The 21,944-nt window shown below is 41.0% G+C and overlaps 1 protein-coding gene across 1 annotated transcript in view; it reads right to left on the bottom strand.

Moving 5' to 3' along the window:
- The window catches only part of DOCK5 (dedicator of cytokinesis 5), a gene marked incomplete at both ends in the record, with an annotated part of 65,222 nt that overhangs the window by 19,043 nt on the left and 24,235 nt on the right, over positions 1–21,944 (bottom strand). The window contains 28 exons of the mRNA XM_079547354.1: positions 672–826; positions 1,353–1,411; positions 1,520–1,620; positions 2,133–2,211; positions 2,702–2,796; positions 5,295–5,393; positions 6,276–6,371; positions 7,031–7,167; positions 7,594–7,700; positions 8,607–8,677; positions 9,763–9,874; positions 10,248–10,382; positions 11,675–11,775; positions 11,919–12,008; positions 12,395–12,492; positions 13,042–13,234; positions 13,897–14,000; positions 14,794–14,866; positions 15,006–15,104; positions 15,453–15,577; positions 16,138–16,263; positions 16,670–16,812; positions 18,253–18,325; positions 19,067–19,196; positions 19,496–19,577; positions 20,229–20,386; positions 20,534–20,669; positions 21,533–21,681. Coding sequence (XP_079403480.1) covers positions 672–826; positions 1,353–1,411; positions 1,520–1,620; positions 2,133–2,211; positions 2,702–2,796; positions 5,295–5,393; positions 6,276–6,371; positions 7,031–7,167; positions 7,594–7,700; positions 8,607–8,677; positions 9,763–9,874; positions 10,248–10,382; positions 11,675–11,775; positions 11,919–12,008; positions 12,395–12,492; positions 13,042–13,234; positions 13,897–14,000; positions 14,794–14,866; positions 15,006–15,104; positions 15,453–15,577; positions 16,138–16,263; positions 16,670–16,812; positions 18,253–18,325; positions 19,067–19,196; positions 19,496–19,577; positions 20,229–20,386; positions 20,534–20,669; positions 21,533–21,681 — 3,126 coding nt within the window. The remainder of the gene's footprint in view (positions 1–671; positions 827–1,352; positions 1,412–1,519; positions 1,621–2,132; positions 2,212–2,701; positions 2,797–5,294; positions 5,394–6,275; positions 6,372–7,030; positions 7,168–7,593; positions 7,701–8,606; positions 8,678–9,762; positions 9,875–10,247; positions 10,383–11,674; positions 11,776–11,918; positions 12,009–12,394; positions 12,493–13,041; positions 13,235–13,896; positions 14,001–14,793; positions 14,867–15,005; positions 15,105–15,452; positions 15,578–16,137; positions 16,264–16,669; positions 16,813–18,252; positions 18,326–19,066; positions 19,197–19,495; positions 19,578–20,228; positions 20,387–20,533; positions 20,670–21,532; positions 21,682–21,944) is intronic.

Below are 21,944 nucleotides of genomic sequence, written 5' to 3'. Positions count from 1 at the left end.
GACAACAATCTGAAATGCCAAGGTGGCTGCCTCTTGGATGGATGTCTCCTATCCATCTCCAGGGAGAAGTCTGTCTACAGCATAACTAGAGGGTCCCCTGTCTGCCAGCTGAGACGTTAAGGTCTGATATCCCCAGAGGAAAAATGGAAGAAAAAGACCTTTGAAACTGCAGAGAAAAGTAAACTTTAGGACTAAAGAGACCCTCTTTTTCTTCCTTTCTGTCTGGTGCTTTCTCAGTAGCAACAAAAGGGAACTTCCAGAGGAATTAGCACAGGGTTGGAACTCAGAGAACAGGTCCTGTTCCCTGCTCTGTCCTTTGACTTGTACAGCCTCAAGCAAAAGCAAATTGTGTCCGTGCTCTGTGTAACTGTTCCCCATTTCATAATGAGAGAAACAGCACTCACAACCCTTCCCATCTGCAAATACAGAAAGATACTAAAACAGAGGAGTTTATTAACTATTAAAGACATGCAAGGTAAAACCACTTAATAATTACTTCCAAAGTTTAGCACAATGTTTATGTGTTTGGTGGTTTGGTTTTTTTTTTTTTTTTTTTTTTTTTGTAGTTTTGTTTTCTTCTGGTTTGTTCAGTTTCATTCAAATATTCTCTTCTCCTTCTTGCCCAATGCACACTCTAGAACATTTGCCCTTAACAAATGGGGCTCCCTTACCATATGAAAGTTTCTGTTCCCACTGAAGTTGTACTCGCACTGCATCATATCAAAGAAGATGGGAATGGTAGCTTTCCGCAGCTCAGGCTCTGGGACCAAAGTTACCTCCAGGATTGGCCCCACCATTGCTGGAATAAACTTTATTTTGTGGGGACCTGCAAGAAAGGTGATGTCAGATACATCCTAACGGAACATGGTTGCTTGAAGTCACGTGATGCATGGATGTTCAAATGTGCAAAGCATTACTCAAATAAAATAAATACCATAAAACTCTGACATTTCGATTAGAAGGCATTTTTGTTGGTAATATTTCGTCATTCATGTGCTGCAGCTCCAATTCCAACACTCAAAAACAGTCCAAAAAAAGAGAACAGAACTGAATTGCATGAATAATGCGTATCACAAGGCTCCCTGGGAAATTCTCCTCCTGGAATTCATATGGTAGAACTTCCTTTGTTATGTTTTAAGGAATGTCTTGAAGATCATCTCATCAGTGGACGCCAAAAAGGATCAGCTTTTGAAGGTCACTCAGCGAAAAAGGAAAAGGAACTTTGTCCTTTTGAACAGCTGGACTTAGATGTATTTCCCCACATTAAATACAAAAAGCTTATATGAAGAAATAAGCTATAAAAAATCCAGTTTAACAGCTTGAATAAAGATAATTCCTTAGATGGAACTCACCCAGATTATACCACATATCCCTTATTTTGAAGCCAATTTCTTTCCTCATGTCCCCATACCTAGAAAGAAGCAGAAGAAAAAGATGAAGGCCTATTTATTGAAGTTACCTCTGCAAAGCTGATGCCTAAAAATAAAAAGGTCTGGCAACTTTTTAAGTGTAAACTCACTTCTTGATAATTTTGCTGCGCTTGGCTTGTGAGAAGGTCTCCAGCTGGAGGGATTCGTGAGTGAGAAAGGCCACTGCCAAATGGAAATAGTTATTCCAGAGCTGTGGAAGAGAAACAAGTCCAAAATAGGAGAAGGCAAAGGAAAAGCAGCAAACAAAACAACAGAGACACACAGGTCCAAATGCTGTGGATCTCACAGTTAACGAGGAAGGTTACCAACAAATAAGTGCAGTAGCACAGATGAGTCTGTCTTGGCCAACATAGAATCTTAGGTTGAAAGAGACCCCATAGCAACTTAAAATCTACCACCCCTTTTACCTTGGACTTTCCAGCCTAAGGAAGTGACAATAAGTTACATCCCAGAGTATTTTAACCAGTCAAGCACAATTCAGCTTTAGCCAACAGACCACTCAGCTTGACCTTATAAATCCTATAGCAGTTGCATTGGTTTGTGCTCACTGCTGCACTAACCACTGCTCTGTAATTCAGAATGCAGTGACTCAGTTGACTCTACAGACATTTTCCACTGGCAGCAGTGGGATTTGCTTGCTCTCCATGCCCCTCAGGAAACACTGATGTCCAAAAGAAAATCAAGAAACAACAGAACTGTTACCTGGAGTTCAAAATTTGTTTGATCCAGGAAGAAGCGGTTGAGCACAGAGGTAAACTGGTTCACTGCCCGAAGGAAAACCCTGAAAGAGGTAAAAATATCAAAGAAAAGGTGACTTTTGGAGGAAAAAAAAAAAAAGTAATGCTGTATTCTGGGTTTACATGTCTCCTAAAGGTAAGCTCAGTTGAAAAGAGCACATGTCTCCAAATGAGATTTGGGAAGAAATTCTTTTGCAGTAAAGAGACACTGAGGAGAAGCTATTCCTCTGTTTCTAACCTCAGCTGGAGGCAGATGAAGAAATAAAACACATTTTGGCTCAGTCTGTATGCATGCAGTGCTGTTCCAGATGATTCCTTCTCCAGAACTCAGCCTACCCTCAACACTGATGCATTCAAATAATTTGTCACTTCTAAGTCCTCCTCCACATTGCAGCCCTATGACAAACTTCGTATCACAGGACAGAAATGAATCTGGATTTGCAGGCCAGCACACTGAATCTGTGAGCATGGAACCACCCTCCTTTCAGAAGGAAGACGACTCCAAATCAGACTTAAAATGGCAGCACTGCATACCTGCTCTGCATCATATTCATGACCATCCAGTCAGAAGCATAGACGTTTTTTCCAATCAAGTCCTTAAACATAATGAATGTTTCCATCAGGAAGTCCTGTTGGAAAAATAAAAAGCACGGGTTGAAATGAGAAGCCTTTTTATTTGCACAGAAGTATAGGGAAATGTAAGCATTTGCAACTGCAGTGATTAACTACTGCATTGATTACCTATCTATACACTGTACCTCCTAAGAAGGATCTCTCATTGCAGGAATATATTCCAATAACTAAATTATTTCTGACATCTCATCCATTCTATTGCAGAAGGAGATCAGGTTCTGTGGAATTATTCCTGTTTAATTAAATCTACCTTTACTGTTCCAAATTAAGCCATGCTGTAATGAGTTCTGGTGCACAAGATGGATTGAAAAGCAAAACCAACATTTGAGCACTTGCATCCAGAAGCCTGAATAAAAGCAGCACAGCAGCCCTATGCAGTACCTTCTATAAAGATGGAAACCCAGAATATATTTTTTGTTTCTCCAACCACGTCTTACTTTAGAAATGCTGTTATAAAGAGGTAATTAGCAGAGCTTCAGATGCATGGTTTAGCATATTATCATAGTAAAGATACACTCTGCACAAGTGTCAATCTGCCCCCAACAATGTCAGCACACCTGAAGTCCTTGACAAGGCAAGGATAAGAAAAAAGGAGAAAGACAGGATGAGTGAAAGGAGATATATATATCAATAATATTGATCTCTCTGTATTGTGGTCCCTACAGACAAAAATGCTAACTGTGGGAATTTAAATAGATTCTGTTCTCTGCAAAGACAGATCAGCATTCAAAAACAGAGGGACACAAAGGTCACACAAGAAATCACCACCTTGCAAAGAACACCACCCAAAAAAAAATCATTCTGTGAGGTTGAACAGCTTGCTCCATAGAATTGGCAAGCAATTTGGATGTGATGAGAGAAATGGGCATTTGGTGCTGCCTCAGTGAAAACCCTCCAGGCGTTATTAAATCAGAGCTTGACTGAAAGGTTTGGGCTTGTCCAGGGGCACCTTGAGGATATGAATTAACTTATTTGTGTTAAACCAACCAAGTCATGATGCTACGCCAGGGCTGAAAAGAAACAAAGCATGTAAAAACCAACAGTAAGCAACAGAAAGCAAGAGAAACAATTATTGCAATACCAAAAATAATGCAACTTTGTATTGGCATTAACAACTCGCACATCATCACAAATGGAAACTTGCTTCTGTAGATTCTGAGATTCAGGAATTTTAAGTTGGTATTTTGGATCAATACCTCTTTAAATTATATTCAGGCAGCTTTAATAATTACATAAATTCCCTCTCCTGATATGTCTCTGTGCAGAAGCTGTACATAAACACACAGAAACATACAAGAAATACTCCATTTCAAGCAGAAGATGCAGAGCTAAAAGGGCAAAACAAGATGCACCTTGATTTCTGTTTTCTAATGAACCCTTCATAAAATATATTTGCAAAATATATTAAAAGCAGCTCTAAAACTAGATGCTGAATGCTCCTATTGACTATCAGCCCCGTGGGTGCAGAAGTGACAGAAATGTGCGTGTCCTGTAGGTGGCTATGTTGCTCAACAGATTGCAAGCAATTCCAGCTGCATAGGGAACCAAAGCATCACCTTCCCATCCAAAATGAATTACAGCCCTTTTTGTGTGGGTTTTGATGTATCTTTTACAGGAAGAACACAACTCCTGGCTCCTTCCCAGGCAGTATTTCAATAAGCAAGCACCTTACGTTGCAAAATTAGGAGCACAAAGACACGTTGTGCTATGGAGACTTGAATAAATCCTGTTTTTGGTTCTGACTTTTCCTAGAGCAGTTTGCTGACAAGCCTAGTCAGAACAGTTGGTTCTAAAGTCCTCAAAAACCAAAACTCCCCCCCAAAATCAAAGCCTGATGTGCCCCCTGGTTTTATACTGAAAGTCTCTGAGAAGATGAATTGTACACAGATGTAACAGGGAGAGAACTACTTCCACTGCCATCCACTAAAGCAAGACAAAGCATTCTGGTTTAAATTAGAATTCAGTTTTAGGGTTTTAGCTATTATCCCATAGGACTTCATTAATAGAAGGCCTCCTGGTTTTCAGAAATTAATGCAGATATATTTTGAAAATTGCTGTCTTTTCTTTAGATGCACTTGAAAGCTTTCTAGTCTCTTAATTAAGCTGGGAGGTGGGATGAACAAGAAAGAAGTAGATAAAGAAACAATCAAAAAGTCACACAGTGAGAACATCTTCATTTTCTCCTTTGGTTCCTGACCTTTTACTTGCAGGGACTTGAAAAGTTATTAAACATGTTTTTATCAATGCTACCAATGCTAATATCTCAGGCTTGAGTCTCAGCAACATCTATACCCATACCCATACCCAACTGCCCACGTCCAGCAGCGGAGATGTGAAAATATCCCCCCTGGTTGTAGCTCTAGGAACACAGAAGTCATTGTTGATGAATGCATTCTCATCACTCTAAAATGAATACAGTAACTTGAAATGACCTTTCAGAAGGAGAAAATAATTCCTCATGGACTAAGCTAATCCCTTAGCCAAGCTGACTTACAATAATGTCCTGCCTGGTTTTGAAAGTATTGATGTAATGGTTGTAATGGTAGTCATCCATCTGCCTCAGGATGGCTGTCATGCAGGCCACAAAAATACCCTAGAATATAAAAAAACAAAACATTTGATTATTTTTCTGTATTAAGCCCCAAAGCTCAAAGTGCAGCACGTGGCTCCAGGGCTCCACCCAAACAAATACCACTAGGCCCAATGCTGCACATATAGGTCTGTCCTGGCACTGTGTGTCTGGCTGCTTTCTCCTCTCCCTCATTCAGTTCAATTCCTAATTTTCAAGAATTAAGTCAGAGTACAGCCTTCTTTTACACCCAGGGATCACAGTTTGCAAGAAAAACACATCCTCTAAACATCAGAATGAATATTTATGTATGTGTGTGTGTACATATATATGAATCACTACATTTTTAGTTGATCATATCCATCTGTAATTCCCACGGCTGACATGCTGGTAATAGCAACAACCTGAACTTAAACCTATGAAATGGCTATCTATGCTTGCCCTTAATCTTTCCATCTTTCTGCACACTTATATACAGTGCAAATCAGGACATAAAGCTTCTTACACTTTTAAGATGCAACACAATAACCACAATTCCCATTTAGAGATGCCAAATCCTTCAGCACTTAGTCCTTTTTAGCAAAGGTGGCAAAAGAGCATTTTCTTCTGAGCAGAGATTCCTCGTGTGTTAGAAAATGGGCTGAAACCAAATTCTCTGTGCATGGGGCCCAAAGGAACTCAGAATCACAGCCAACTGTGACTCAGCTGATCTGTGGCTGGAATGGAACCATCTGAGTCCCAGTACCCATCCACAGACAGCGAGCAGAAGCCATGCTGGAGCGGCACAGAAGTGCTGCAGGAAGTGACGATTTCACAAACCACCCTACACACCGAAACCTCCCAGGATAATAAATTCCAATATTACAGAGGGGAACGTAGTAAACGAAGGAAGGAAAGGGCTCTCACAATGTGTGGAGACTGTCTGTTCATTCCTATCACCGTGCGGTTGATTCTCCTCAGCAGGCGTTCCATGATCTGCTGGATGTGCTTGGCTGTGGGCCCCTGGGGGTGTTCAAAAAGGAAAATCAGACTATTTTCTACATATACTGTCCTATAGAGAGCTCCCTGACGTGGGAGGACTGCCCCAGAAGTGCTTAATTGCTATCTGAGGGTGCAAAGAAGATGTCTTACTACATAGCAACAGCTGATTTGAGTACTGTTGGTATAGACTTAGAGAAGAGGTAACAGCACAGTTCTTCTGTTACAGCTTCACTGGCTCACCCCAGCACAGCTGAACTGAACAATTTTATTTGACATTTGTCCCTTCATTTCAAGTTACTTTTTTCAAAGCAACTTAGAATTAATTCCCATGACTCATAGGGTGCATAACTGTACTCCCCAGCTGAATGACCGTTGTTTCTATTCAGTGAGAAACCAAATACTCGAATCAGTGGCTCCATAATAATCCACCAAGCCACCAAAGTAACTGAGAACTGCATTTTGGTTCCTAGGAAGGAAAGAACTTTTCTTTGTACACAGCAATAACCACCAATTCAATCTCTGCATGACCTCTTTTTGGACACAGCTACTTTGTGTGAAGAGATTGAAAAAAAAAATACAGAGCAACACAATAAAATTTCTATAAGCACTGGGGTTTTTTTGAGGAGTTAGGGAAAAGACAGAATTAACCTTAATTTGCACCCTTGAGAGATCATGCTCACCACATCTTTCCTATCCAGCACTTCCAGAATGCTGCTCAGTAGCTGTGAGCTGGCCTCGTGGTCAGGCTTGTTTGAGTTGTCATCCAACTGGCCGCTCAGCTGGTCTATCAGCAGAGGGAGAAGAGCATCTCTGCATTCTGAAAATGAAACACAGCACCATATCTTGTTGGTTCTTCAGCAGTCCATATAAACAAGTAACACACTGCAGCTTTCTGCTCGTAACTTTAGCTCTGACACCAAAACATACACTTTAATCCACTCTGACAGACTAAGAGAGACAAATAATCCATAATGGTATGCGTTACACCAAACAGGTCACACTCTTCCTTGATTTTTAAACCAACATGCTCCATCAGGATCTCACCATAGTTAACATTGCATAAACACTGAACAACAAAAAGTTTCAAGTTCTGGAGCCACTAAGGCGAGGAATATTTCTGCAGATGGATTTAATTGTGGACTACTGCTGATGACTGATTTAAATGCATAAATGTGAAAGACATTTTTGTTTGCAAAGGTGCTCAGCTCCACAAAGAAACCAGTGACCTCCATTCACTACTCACCAGGCTGCTTGAACAGGTCGCTCTCAACGATCTTGGTCATGCAGTTCAGCTTCTGTCGAACCAACTGGTTGTCAGGAATACTCTGGATGAAGTTGCCGAAGAGGTTGCTAACATGCAAACCACAGAGCAAACAGAACATCAGCATTTTTCACCCAGCGTGCTTCCATCCACGCTTACACTGCCCTGCACCTGGGCAAGTTGAGCAGTTTTGCCCCTGTGCTGAATTGTTATTTTCTTATTAACTTGTTTTCTACAAACTTAGCAAAGCAATCAGTAGAACTGAACAGCACCCAAAAACTGCAGGCAAAAGGCTCTCAAAGTAAAGTTTGCAATAAACATGCCATAAAAGCTTGTAAATAGGAGGTACTGTACATCCTCCATTGCCAGGGTAAAATAATCATACAAAATGAAAGCAGAATTTTGCACTGCTGAAGCCTGAGACACTGCTAGGCACAATGGCACATCCTTCCAGATGCCCCTCTCATGACGAATGATGACTCATGTTAATCTTAGACTCCATTAAATTAAATTCCATGTACATTTGCTGTCTGTCTGCTGTTGAGAGCAAATTATCCGTGTCAGAACAAGGAAGCATGAAAGGGAGGTTCCTGGTAAAGCTACGAACGCCAAAGAACAGAAGTCCACAGTGTCATGAATTTCTTGAAATAATACAATTTTTGTTTTGTTTTCTGACCAAGGTTGTGTCACACATTTCAGTCTACTTCAGAAGCAATCATTAAGAATTGGAAACTTGCACATTTCCACACATGGCTCTCCAGTCCTTAAATTTTGGATTAGAACAAATTCTCAAAGCTCCTAAGAAAAAGCAGTTGAATGGCATAGACTGCTTTGAAGTAATCTGAGTTCCTCCAGAGCCCTGGAAGGAGCTTCCTATGAAATCATGCACTACATGCATGAGCACATCATAATCAGAGCAGCTGTTTTTAGGAAAGTTTCTTATTTTTTTCCCCAACAGATGAGTTGAGTTTGGAGGACAAACTTCATTTGCTTACCTGAGTTGAACAGGGTCAAAGACTAGTTTGACATCATTGATGATGCTTGGCAAATACTTTAAAGCTGCACCCTGCAAGAGAAAGAGAAACAGAAAGCAAACATGGAAACTGAGTGAGATTGGGCAGTTCATTCTGGAAGGGTGTAAAGCCTCAACAGCAGTGCCCATGGCTCACGTGGCAAATCTAGTTCTGTCAAGAGCAAATATGCAGACACTTGCAAAGATCTGGCTTGAGATCAAATCTATGCATCCAAAAAGCCTCCAGCAACTACACAACTGCAGCACAGAGTGGAAAAAGTGAAGGAGGAAGAATTCAGAGCCAAGTTGGTTGGTTTTTTTTTTTTGCAAACATCCTGCAGTTCCAGGGATTAAGCTCCTTCAGCACGTCCACACACAGAGGAATATGTATAACAGTTCCCACAGTGTGGCTTTTATAGATTCTATAGCATTCAAGCACCTGGGTGCAACCATAACCAAAGGCCTCTGGGTGATGCTCCATGGCTGCTGCCAGCAGGAACTCTGCTTATCATAAAATCAAAGCTGGACTTCAAATGACCCAAATACTCACTCCAAGTCTAGAATCAATCTTTCCTTTAAGCATAGAAAGGCATACAGTTAGAAGAACTGAAATAAACCATCTAGAGGACTCACTTTACCAATTTAGCCAGGCTTACTGCACGGTTGCTCTGTTCCTCCTCGGAGGCCAACACAAGGTACATAATCCAGTCCAGGCCATAAAAACAAGCAAATATACAACCTAAGATACTTTTAGGAACCATCTGCTTTTTCAGTACTTTCATTTCAGGATTATGTTCATTTCTGTAGTGGTGTAACATCTGCATAACCATCACTTGGCACTAGTGGTTGAAGAGCCTTTCATGCCATGCTATGTTACATCTTAGTTGGTTGTTAGCTTTCATCCTAGCAGTTGCTGTAGGGTTTTCAGCAAGAAGCTCACATCTTCATTTGATAAACTTTATGGCTTAAATGCCTTTTTTCCTTTCACATTCAGCACTGCAACAGACATCCTGAAGATTCTGGTGTGATTCATCTGCCTGGGATTATGCACCTCAAAGCTTGACCCTTCTTCTGCCTTCCCCCAAATGTATCAGTTGATGTAATAAAAGGCATTAGCTCTTCCTGCAAATTATGCATACCTTAATCTTGACAGCCTCCTCTAAAGGACGGTCCATGAGGACATTGAAGGAGAAGAACAGCTTGCGTATTGCATCATTAAATTCATCACCATCTTCACTTTTCCCATAAAACCTATAAAAAACAGAAAGGAATATAGTTACACACGTAAATCTAGGCTAGCAGAGTCACAGCAGCTGAAATATCATTTTATAGTTTGGAAGAACATCTTACAGTTATCTCTTCTACAAAGAAATGAGTGCAAAAATGGCATTTGGGATTCTGCAGTTACCATAGGAGTAATTTCCTGGTGAAACCTGTAACAGAAAAGCTACATTTCTCTAGTTGCCAATGCCTCAAAATCCACTTGGTTTCCAAGAATCAAGTCGCTCATTTCTGTCTTTAAATGAGTTTCAACAAAGCTGAAGAGTATTCTCTCCAGTGATACTGACTGGAAGCACTGACTTCCACGAAGAGACACACTGAAGATGGCAGTGACAAAGCTCACCTCAGGTACAATATTCTCGACTGAACAATGAATCGGAAGAGGTATTTCAAGGCTTTCAGAGCAGCAAACAGCAATTCTGTCTTGCTGGAGTCATCAGCATTTCCCACGTAACAGTTCAGCACTTTAGTGAGTTTCCTTTGGAGAATCAAAAAGGGGAATAAATAAAGACAGAGTTAAATTTCCGTGCATGTTCAGCTTTGTTATTCCAGAGAGGACCTACATCTAATAATCCCAAAGCAGAAGCTATTCTTTACAGCTTATTTTCTTCTGAAGCTTTTGGCTTCCTTGGGTGCCACGTTTTTATGACCAGCTCCATGGATGAACCACGGCTGCCACGTCTACCTACAGATCCCCGTTGTTTTTTTTTTCTTATTCCCTAAAATAAAGGAATCAGGGATTTGGAAAACCTATTTTAAAGTGGACTGACATCTTCTGCATGTGTCAGCTTTCTGCTACACAGAGCTCAAAGTGCTTCTCAAGCAACACTGAAGTTGCGCAACACTTATTCACTATCCAGTCTCTCCTGAATTAAAGGATGGGAATCTTACGGTCCTTCAACCAAAATCCTCTTCATTAAACAACTCCCAGCACTCCAAGTGGTGTGTGAGCAATAGATAAGTATATGACAGCTTTTGCACTTGCTCTGCTTCCACACTACCAGCATCCAGCTTTGAAGTTCAAAAATGCAACTGCTGTGGGAAAACAAAATTACCGCCATCGTCCTCAACCCATTTCTGAACGTGAAGCACTGCAAATTTGTTCTAAATAAACGGCCACCTACTCGAGTTTTGATATATAGAGCATAACCTGTGTGTGTGAACCCTCGCCCACGACATCTGGCCCTTCTCTGAAGGCTGTGGCCACCACAACCTGCCTGCTGTTGGCAGACGGGTGGAGCAAACTTCATTTTAGCTGGGTGGATACCAGCAAGGCAAAGTAGTTCCAGCAGCAGCAATACCTATTAGATCAGGCTTTTAATGAATTTATCCTCTTTGATCAATTCCCCCAGCCCCTGCAGTGACTTACAATGACATCTTCCATACAGACTGACTGCAAGAAGCCTGTTTTTGATAGGAAAGCAGGCTGATAAAAACAAAGACCCTTTTGTAATACACACACACACGCACAAAATAAAGTGTGAGTACTACAGGTCAAAAGACAGTCTGAATCACACGCCCTTAATGCAGCATTTGCCATGCCAGCAGCATCTTGTCCTTGCAGAAAAGAATTCTGACAACGGAAACTTTTAACAAAGTAAAAAAGCTAACTGCAGGGTTTTTTAATTTCCTGGAAGCAGAGAAGAACAGGACAAAAAAACAATCATCTGGGGTCTATGCTGTTGTGACCACATTAGTTTAATTCACTATCAGTATCAGAGAGATGCTGCCTGGAGGTCAGTCTGTAGGTTTGTGGTTACCAATACTTACACGTATGCGAGAGTTGCACTGAAGTGTTTGTAAATGTAAGTTTCAAGTACAGGGTTGAAATGCTGGAACTTTATGTCTCCAATCAAAGAAATAATAAATACCTGCAAAAAAAAAAATTAAGAGGAGGGAGATGATACAGAGATGCACAATCTTCAACTAACTGCAACACAACTCAGTCTCCAATCATGTCATTGGTTTTTGTTGATTTCTTTTTCTAATAACATTGATGGAAAAAGTCACTCACCAGTGCATCAAACACAAGGAAGTCATAGGTTTCGTTTTCTGACATTTCCATCATTATGTTGAAAAGTGCATCAAGAGTGTCTTGCAAAAACTAGAGGAATGAATAGCAAGAGTGTAAGAAAGGAGCACTGGAACACTGCACAGGAGTCTGTTCTTTTGGATCATGGTTCCCCTCCAGCCTAGCTCAGTTAAACTGTGAAGTCATACACAAAAGACCATTTTTAAAGGGATCTTATGCTCATTCACATGCTGCTCATGATGATCATCCTATTCTCAGCTGTAAGAGCAAGGAGGATCTTTTCTTATTAGCTCTGATTGTCCCCACTTCATTTCTGCTCTACTGCTTTTTTAACCAGCCATTATGCTGCAGCTAGAACAACAACTATCCCTAGCCCACACAGGGAGCTTTTGGGTACAACACAGTGATAAATCTTCAAAGTATCTGCACAATAAGGAGACTCAAATCTCTATGTATACCTTTACAATTTCTCCTCCTTCCACCTCCATTAACTTCCTCAGGTTGTGGGCAATGTTCTGAGAGTTGGAACGCCAGTTCAACAAACCCAGCAGGTCAACTAGCAAGGACAGAACATCAGCAATTAGAAACAGATTACAACAACACAGCTGACTTAATGGCTGTAGAATAGTACAGAATAAGTACTAGAGGTCATTTTTAGAATCAGCTTACAAGGAAAAGTCACACCGTGTTGTGCAGAAAATTACCTCGATGTGGCTCTTTTGTCTTGGCAAGAAAGTCAGCTTTGCTATTAATGGAAAACCTTGATGTACTTTGATAACATAAAGCATTCAGTAGACAATTCTGCAGGAGTCTCATTCACTCAGGAGAAGACACCTCAAACCAGGACATTTATAAGAGTACATGACTTTTCTTGTGCTCTGCTCTGTGTTTGCTTTAGAGAGCAGGAACTCTAAAGCAAATAAAGGCAATGCTGGTGCCAACAATGCTGGGACTAGGCTGTCGCTGATGTGTGAAGCAGCAAGATTAAAGTTAAAGCAGTATGCTCACATGTGCCACAATGCCATAGACATCTGCAGAAAGAAATGGCCCTTTTAAATTCAAATGCACAGCATGAAATACCACTGGGAGGCTAACAAAGACCTACCATTCTGGGTGAGTTTGGTAGAGCAGATTAAAGTGGCAATCTGGAAGCTGTCTTTTGTACTGTCTTTGTTGGGTGTAAAGTTGGCTAGATGGTGCAGACTTTTCCCTGAGGGGGTCTCCTTCTCCTCCATTTCCACTTTTGTATAAGGAAGAGTCAAATAGCACTTTGCATCTTCCATTTTCTTGTTATCACCCTGTTAGTTGACCACAAGAAAGAGGAGGTTTATCTCACACACCGAGCACTTCTCTGAACTCTTGCAGATACATTATCCACATAAACACTTAAACATAGGGACGGCCACAGAAGGCTTTCAACACACTTTCACGTCTGTGGTCATTTACTTGCATTCTTTGGACTTCTAACTTTAAGGAATAGAAGTTGCCTGCATCCTGCCAATGAATTCAGCTCTTTGAGAGAGTGAATCAAGCCACACACTGTAGGAGTTCAACCCACCCCATCCCACTGTAGCTTTCTACAGCAATGCATTAGCTTCTTCCTCTTACTGTGATGAAAGGCACCGTATCTCTCTCCCTGTCACACACTGATCTTCTAAATGAGGTGCTCACCAGGCCTGTTTGCTGCTTGCTGTCCAGTGAACAACGGGAGAGGAAAAGCATTGTACAGACACACACTAGTATGTACCAGATTTGTGCCCAAGTCAGAAAACCAATCCCTTAAAGCTGTGTTGATGATAACTTACAAAAACAGGCTACTCTGCCATCATCCTGAAAGGAATCATTTAACATTCCCACAATGATACAGCAGTGTTTACATTGCTTGGAAAAACATAAAGTAAGTCAAAAGAAACACTTTCATTAATTACACCAAAGTGAGGCCAGCAAATGCCAGAGCTACCTTATAAATAATCAAGTTGTGTTTGCCATCCTGCAGCGTTGTTCCGTCTGCATTCATCAGTTTCACAAAGCCCATGCCAAAAGCTCTCTCAGACTTATCCCTTGCTATAAGTATAAAGAAAAAAAATGTATTAGGAATTATCTTAATTATGCCCATACTGCTCATAATTCATGAAGCATCTTTATTTAGCACCATCACAAGATAATGTGTTGGAAGTAGAATGCTTCATGATCCACAGCAGAAAGCTCATCTCAGGGCACTTGGCTGATATCTGCAATTACAGAAAAAAACTTCCTCTCTGAATCTTCCTTCTCCACACAATTTCAGTGGCTAGTTTTTTGATAGATGGACAAACACAATTGTGCACACAGATTTTGGTAGGGATTTTCAAACTGACATGTGACTATGGATGCAGAAGCGTGTCACTGCATTTCTCAACTGCCTTAAAAGATTTCTTCCAAGAGATCAGTTTGACTTTAATGATCCTGTTTCATGTGGTTCTGAAGAAGTCTGCTGAAGTTTTGGCTCTAAATTTCTCATTTGCCTTTCACCAGTGTAATCAGAAAACCTTCTGTAAGATCATTAGACTGAATGGGACTGAACTGTGTGAAGGTCTCAAAAGAAATTAAAAGCACAGCTATACACAGAGAAGCACTGACAAAAGTCTTCCAAGGGGGCTAATGCTCTGCTCCCTATTTAACTCCAGTTTTAGAACAAAACCAGCACTAAACCTTTTCTTAAGGCTATAAAAAGCTTCAGTTACTTGTCTTTGCTTCCAATGACATCCCAACATTGGAAACAAGCAGAATGCAAACTGGTACAGCACTGCAGAAACTCAAAAATCTCAATGAGTAGGAAGAGGGCAGTGCTCTGCTGGGCTTCTCTTTGAATACTTACATTCCTGTGATGATCGATGACGAAAAGTGAATCTTAAGTGGCAACGACTGACTTCCTCTATTGCAATGGATACCTACAAATGATGGGACATCATCATCAATTTACAGGACATTACAGTTTTAAATTAGTTTTATAACAATTTTAATTAATTGATTTTAAATCAGGTCTTTTTTCTACGCAAAGAAGCAAGATTATAAATTATGCACTCTTACCTTTACAGTTTCATACCAGTATGGTTGCTTGACTTGATAATAAACAACAGACTTATACTCAGAGACACCTTCGTAACCAGCACCAGGATGGATAGCTTTCTTTGGGAAAAAAAAAATGAGGGTAGGGGGGAAAAAGAAAAGGTGAGGTCTAGAATGAAAGACAGGAGGTATTTGGGGATGAAAGTTTTCAAAGCATAGAGCTTGTGGAGTTGCTCAAAATCCATGCTTTCCAACCAAGGGAACTGTGTCACTTCATTTTTTACTCACATTTGATAATAACGTAGAAAATTAGTGACTTCAAATTACTCATTGAGATCACCTCTAATCTCTCTTGTTCAGTATCATGCAGTCCTTGCTCACAAGTTGAAGAATGAAAAAGATCCTATGCACCAGAGCTACCACTATCCAAATGAGCAGCTCTGTTCTCCTCTGCAAAGGCCATCATACCTCTTGGAGATTGCCATCCTCGTCATGTACAGACATGGTGACTTCTACATTCTTAGGAGTCTTCTTCTTCCCTTTGTCAAACTCTCCTTGTATCAGAGTGACATAGATATCATTTCGAACATCACCTAAAATCCACAGCACTCAATGAGTTCTTTTTACTGTATGGAGAGTCATAGAAGTTCCCCAGTTAGTATCTAACATCATAGGGTAACACATCATCCTTTTCCTCTTCATAGCTATTGACAGCAGCTAATTCATGGCACCCAACATCACACCATTTCATCTTCATTTCCAATTGTAGAAAAGTTTTTACAATGTAGCACTGTATTTTTATTTTCAGAGACCTCTGCCTTTATGCAACACCTTTTTAAATGCAGTGAGCTGTGTAGGTCTAAAGTACTTCTGAATGGATAAAGCAAAGCAGGGTCAGAACTGTAAGCAACAAAATTATCTTTTCAACTAAAGATAAGATCTTCCTCCAAGGAGGACTGATGCTATCATTTTTCAGTATTTCTCAAAGAAAGCATTTTCACACAAAAAAATTGGACATCACCGTGAAATATCACGAAAAGTAAAAACAAATTGGCTTTAAGCCATCTTTGAAATAAACCTGTTCATGGCAGAAACTCCAGAATTTCACACGTCTCTTCTACACCACAGAAAAGAGGAAGAATATGGGACCTACCAGGAAGAATTATCTCAGGAAATCCCATTTTGCGAGCCACAGCAGTGGATCTGTCTACAAGGTGGGAAAAATCCTTCTGAACTTGTGCTAGGTCACCAGGAAGCAGCTTCAGGGAGACCCAAAGACCTAAAAAAAGAAGGGTAACATTTGCTCACTGGGGTAAAAACCAGACATACAAGAGCAGGAGAATCCAGTACAAAATACCTGGAATACGCAGTCAGTCATGTTCACTTAAAAATATTTTATGCCCACAATTGATAAAACAAAATAAAATGACATAAGTTGCAAGCATCAGCTAGAAAAGGAGGGTATATTTTCACTCAAGTAAGAACAGATCCTATTTTTAATCTCTCTAGCTCCCAAAGTGCTGGGGTGGCAGCCATTGGTACAAAGAACATTGGTTTAGCTTGGTGAAGGTAGCAAACTCCAGTAAACATCGATCTCTGGACTTTCATGAGCCATTTACTTTCCTCTGTAAGCAAGAGGAACCTTTCCCCACACCAGCTTTTCACGTCCCGCCTGACTGCTGTACCTTGCCCTTTATGATTCACTTCCTTTGCAGCGATGACTTTGTTGAAGACAGAAGTGAGGGGCTCATTTTCTCCAATCACATGGGAAGTTATCAGCGGGGACATAATTAGCTGTCGCTGTCTGATGTATGTTTCCATGGCAATCCTGAGAAGAACAACAACAGACTGGGAAGTAGATAAACTAACATCACCATGTGCTCTGCAGACAAGGGCTGGCCAACAGCTAACTGTTTTCCAAGTAGTGTAATTACTTCTAAATTAAGACTTTTTCTTCACCTGCCTAAACCCAACTGAAAAAAAACATCTGAACTCTCATCACTGCTGGTCTAGGATTAGGATAAATAACTTGTGCCTAGTTAAAAGCTCTGTGAATACATTTGTAGCATGCTGAACCAGCAGCCTTCAGGACAACCACAAAGGCAGCCAGTTCTACTTTGCTCCTTTTTCCATCCACAGACTGCCTTGTAGAGCAGCTATGGCTATGGGGAACCACACAGCTCAGCAGGTGGGGTTTTTTGCTCCTATTAGATGAACTGAGCTCTATCTTCATCTGGGCCTCAGTGCTGCCCCCAGGAGATTATGTTCATTAAGCAGCCTTAAATTAACATGACTAATGACACCACAGGGGTGTTGAACCTCTCCCTGCCAAACACATCTAGCGAGCCTGGATGTGGAACCAGATTACACTCCTGTTCCCACACCATCAACAACGAACTAAAGCATACAAACATCCCCACAGACTCCCCACCCCTGCAGAGGTAACAAGATTTGGGTCTAAACTCAATCTGATTATAAGAAAAGAAAAACAGGGTTAAAAAAAAAAAAAAGGAGACTCATGTTACTCTGCAAATTAAAATACATCCTTTTTTGCAGTCTTGCAGGTGCTAAAATGGTAGAGACATACAACAATCTCCCCTGAAAATATCTTGCAACAACATAAGCTACACCAAATGGATCACTATATTTAGGACAGTAATAAGCTGAGTCTACCCAAACAAGCTCCATTCTAATTACTGTAATGTGCTGAGAAAGTGAGCAATGGGAGAGCAGGCAGAACACACACAAGTTCTAACATTTCAGAAATGCACATCACAATGGGGCCTGAATTTCTTCTCCAGGAAGAGGGAGAAATCTCTTTATAACTCTTTTCTGACTCACCCTGAAAAGCTACAGGCTGGCAATGCCCAGGGAGCCACAAGCTGACAAGGAGCAATGCTCCCTGTCTGTTCAGGTGCTCCTCAAAACCTTGCCTCACTTCCATGACAATTTTTAAGGTCACATCCCCCAGACCCACACTATTTTGCTCTTCTTTCCTCCTTCATATAATATGAATATCTACCAACTCCAGCAGCACTGCTAAGACTCCCTGAGTAACTCACTGTATAGACATGTAAATCCAGGGGAACAAAAGCATCAGAGGACCAACAAAAATCTTTTCCTGCAAAAAGCTGACTACTGCCATTAGCTAATCTATTTGTAGAGACCTTGGTCAGCTGCCAGGCTGCCGTACAAATTTGTCCTTCTCTGAAGGACAAGTGCCTTAAAAGAGCCAGAAATGTGATGAACTCCAAAGTATGATACTTACTGCTGAAATGGAATAAAATGTTGCTTTTCCTCATCGTCCACCTTCCCATGTATGATATCTGTTATGTCCATCACTGAAACAACACAAACCCAACACACAGTTCTGCCAAGTGGCAAAAGAGAACACAGAGAGAGCTCTCCCTATCAGAATGGAAACAAAAGCTGCTTGTTTCGGTCCAAGACCACTCGTGACAGCAATGCAGAAGGCCACTCTCATCCTTTTAACTTTTTAACAAGCATATTTTTATTGATGCTTAAGTCAGCACATGGGAGTGAATGTGAATATTCTCTACGATAAAAAACAAAACAACCACAGCTGGGATTCAGGCATTTCGAGACACACAAAAAAAACAACACCTCTCCAAACGTTTAGGTTTCAAATGCTGATTATTTTGAAACTGTTTTCCCCACAGACCTCAAGCAAGGCTCTTCACAAGCCATCACAGCAACCGAACAGGAATTGGATGTCTCATTCACCAAAGCTCCTTTGAAAAAATCCATCTTTATCCTATTAGTTGTGGGGAGCAAATCCCTCTTTTTCAAACATCTGAAAAGTCCACTGTACTGACAGCAGTGTGTTATCTATTCAGATGGAGACTAGCCAAAAAGCGAGCACTGACAGCGCGTCACCTTCACGTATGTGAAGACTGAAAGATCTCAAAGGAGTATCAAGCAGCTCAGCGTCATATTCTCAGTCCTCAAGAGATGCTGACATGAAAGAGTCAACAGGTTTGCTGGCATACAGCCTATGTTTCCTAATTCACCTCCCAACCACTGGACCACGCTCTTCTCTCCTGTGTCTGAATTTGCCATACCTGCCACACCAAAGGGCCTCCGGAGTCCACACGTGTGTTTCTTCCCATCTTTCAGCTCCATATGCCCCACTCTCACAATCTGACACACTAAGCTGATTTTCGGCCTGATCAAATCCGAACTGCTTAAATCCTGGAAGTTATTTAAAATAAAGTTACATCAATCTGCTCTATAAACGGGGGAGAAGAGGACAGAGAGCAAAAGGCTTTTTGCTTTGTTAGACTGTGCACATTTAAAAGGAAATCTACTCTTAAAAAAAATACTTCTCAGGAGCATTCCTCTGAGGCTGCCCATGAGATCATAAGTGCCCATAAAACCAACCTAAATTGCCACTTCCACTAGAAGCAGAGGGGCAAGAAGGGGAAAGAATCCCAAACTCCAATGTCTGCAGCATGGGGAAGAATCTCCAGGATGTAAATACAACAACTTACAGTAAAGACTGCTTGAAGGTTATTTAGCTTCTCAATTTCCTTAGGCATCCCATTACTGCCCCAACGAACAAGGTAATTTTCACTACAAATGAAGCAAAAAAAAGCAAAAATCAACATCTAACATTCCAATTATCTAAGAGTAGTTTGATCTTTTCGGAGTGTTTGAAAAGCTCTGCCAAAATATGCGATGCCAACATGATTCTCAAGAGGCTCGTTTCACTGAAGGCAGAAGCCAGGCGCAGGGGGAATGGCTACTCTCAGTTGACTGCATCTTCACACCTGATAACTTCAGTGATAGAGATAGATGGTGCCTGACACCTAAACGCCTCCTTATACCTTGTATCCTCCCTGACTGGTACAAGATAGCCAGCTTTTAAGTGTGAACTTGCACTAATTTGACAGAAAACAATATGTGTACATCACATCAAAAGAGAAGCAATGAATCAAATGCCTCAAAACAGTGAAAGAAACAGGGAAATTAAAGAACATAAAAGACACAATCTGGGATTTCACTACTGTATCACAGAAACACCCAGCTTTAAGAAGCAGAGTACAAGTGCTCATGATCTTCATTTCTTAGCTGAAGTTAAATAATCCCCTTTCAAATCACTAGTGGAGCAGCAACCAACAGAACTGAAAACACTTCTCTGCAGACTCTTGCTTTCTAACTTGCACTGGCTTCTTCAGAACAACTAAATTGCTCATGTGTACACAAAGAACCCCAACACCCTACCTGATGAATTTGGAGAGGTCAGGGTCATAGAGGCTCATTAAGAGCTCTGCATCTTCTCCAATATTACAGACAAAATTCTTGAAGTTTACATAGAGGCTGTAAGTGTGTGTTGTGTTAAATATTGGCTGCCCTCGGAGTTCCAAATTCTGTTGCAGGGACTGCAAAGAAGAACAGTGCTCCCATTAAAAACAACATAAAACATTTCAGTTCTGCTGCCAAAGTAGCACAATATCCCTAAGAGGAACGTACAAACACAGCAGGTACTTGTTCTGAGAGGAGGGTAAAGCCAGCAGCAAGAGATGTACCTTTTCTTCCTGGATTCTTTCATCAATCCTTTTGGATGCAGTTTCATGGGCCTTGAAAAGAGAGACGGTGCTGGTTTCATCTGGGTCCAAGATGTTCCCATTGTCATCTCGTACAACCAGGTCCAAACCCAGGATCCTGAGTAGCGTGCAAACCAGAGGACAAAAGCAGCAACACAGTATGTAAGAAGCAAAGGTGACTGAGAGAGCACAAATGACAGATCAAGCTGTGGGCTGCACCAGGCAGCCAATATTCATTGATTCTATTCCTTCTAATAATCACATTAATGGTTTTCCCACTCAGAAACAGAACTTCCTCCACATCCAGTTTCCCCATTAAAGGGAAAAATAATTAGCCATGTAACTTTGTGCTAAGATGACATCTTGTTCTCACTTACGGGTATTTAACATAAAATGGTAGGTATTTCTATGAAGCTCACGGGTTGTGGCTAATTATTATTCTTTGCCATAAGCTTTCTTTTTAATTGACTTATTTGACCTGAATCAAGTCTGACAGGTAGATAAATGAGTATTGGAGACAATCCCTATTCTGTATAAACCAGCGAAAGATGTAGTTTTGGTGGCCTATAGGACTGTATTGCTCAGTTGCTGATAAAGCAGTTTAGTTCACAACCAGCATCCAAATCCCAGCTCCAGTCAGCCGGGCACAAACTGTGCTCCATGGAAATGCAGCCATGTGCCAGCATCTCTGCAGAATTAAGACAGGTAAGCTTTGCTGCCAAATTTAAAGAGAATGCTGGCATATGAAGAGCCAACTGCTACATGCCCACCTATCACGTTAGTCACATTCTGATGGGAACAGAAAGCTGCAATCACCTCCTTTCCAAGGCAAAACGTACAGCCTGATTCACTGTTGTTCTTGTGTGCTTCTTTACACCATTTTGTATTAATAGCCACTTACATCCATCCTCAAAACAGTTCCAGAGCCTGCAGTGGGATCTGGGACCCTCCCCTGCCCTCTGGATGTAGTTTGGAGTCTACCTGTTGCCATAGTCAATTTTAGCAGTGACTTTCTTCTTGAGTTCAGCCAGCTCATCTTTGGGAAGAGTCCCAGATAGTATCTGTGATCTCCACTCTATCAGGCTGTAAGTCAGCTGTTGGACATGACGAAACTGTGTTGTTTTGTTATCCTACAGGAAGGAAAGGGACCATTTTAAGCTCATAAATAATAAACTGAAAACTACAACCTCAGATAACTTCCTGAAGTGTATTCATCTGAATCCACCACGCAAGCTGCATTTAATTAAAAATATCTGAGCAAAAGGCATCATATGACACAACAAGATTAAACCATGGGGAAAACTCTCCAGCACTTCGCACTGCCAAGGTTTAAGTGCCTCAAGATTTGGGGTCTGTCACTCTCAGAAAGTGTGACATAGCCTTACATTTTTTA

The sequence above is a fragment of the Tetrao urogallus genome (assembly GCF_951394365.1).
Source record: "Tetrao urogallus genome assembly, chromosome: 27".
Taxonomy (NCBI): Eukaryota; Metazoa; Chordata; class Aves; order Galliformes; family Phasianidae; genus Tetrao; species Tetrao urogallus.
Note: the sequence above shows the minus strand (reverse complement) of the source record. Positions and strands in the feature narration are given on the sequence as shown.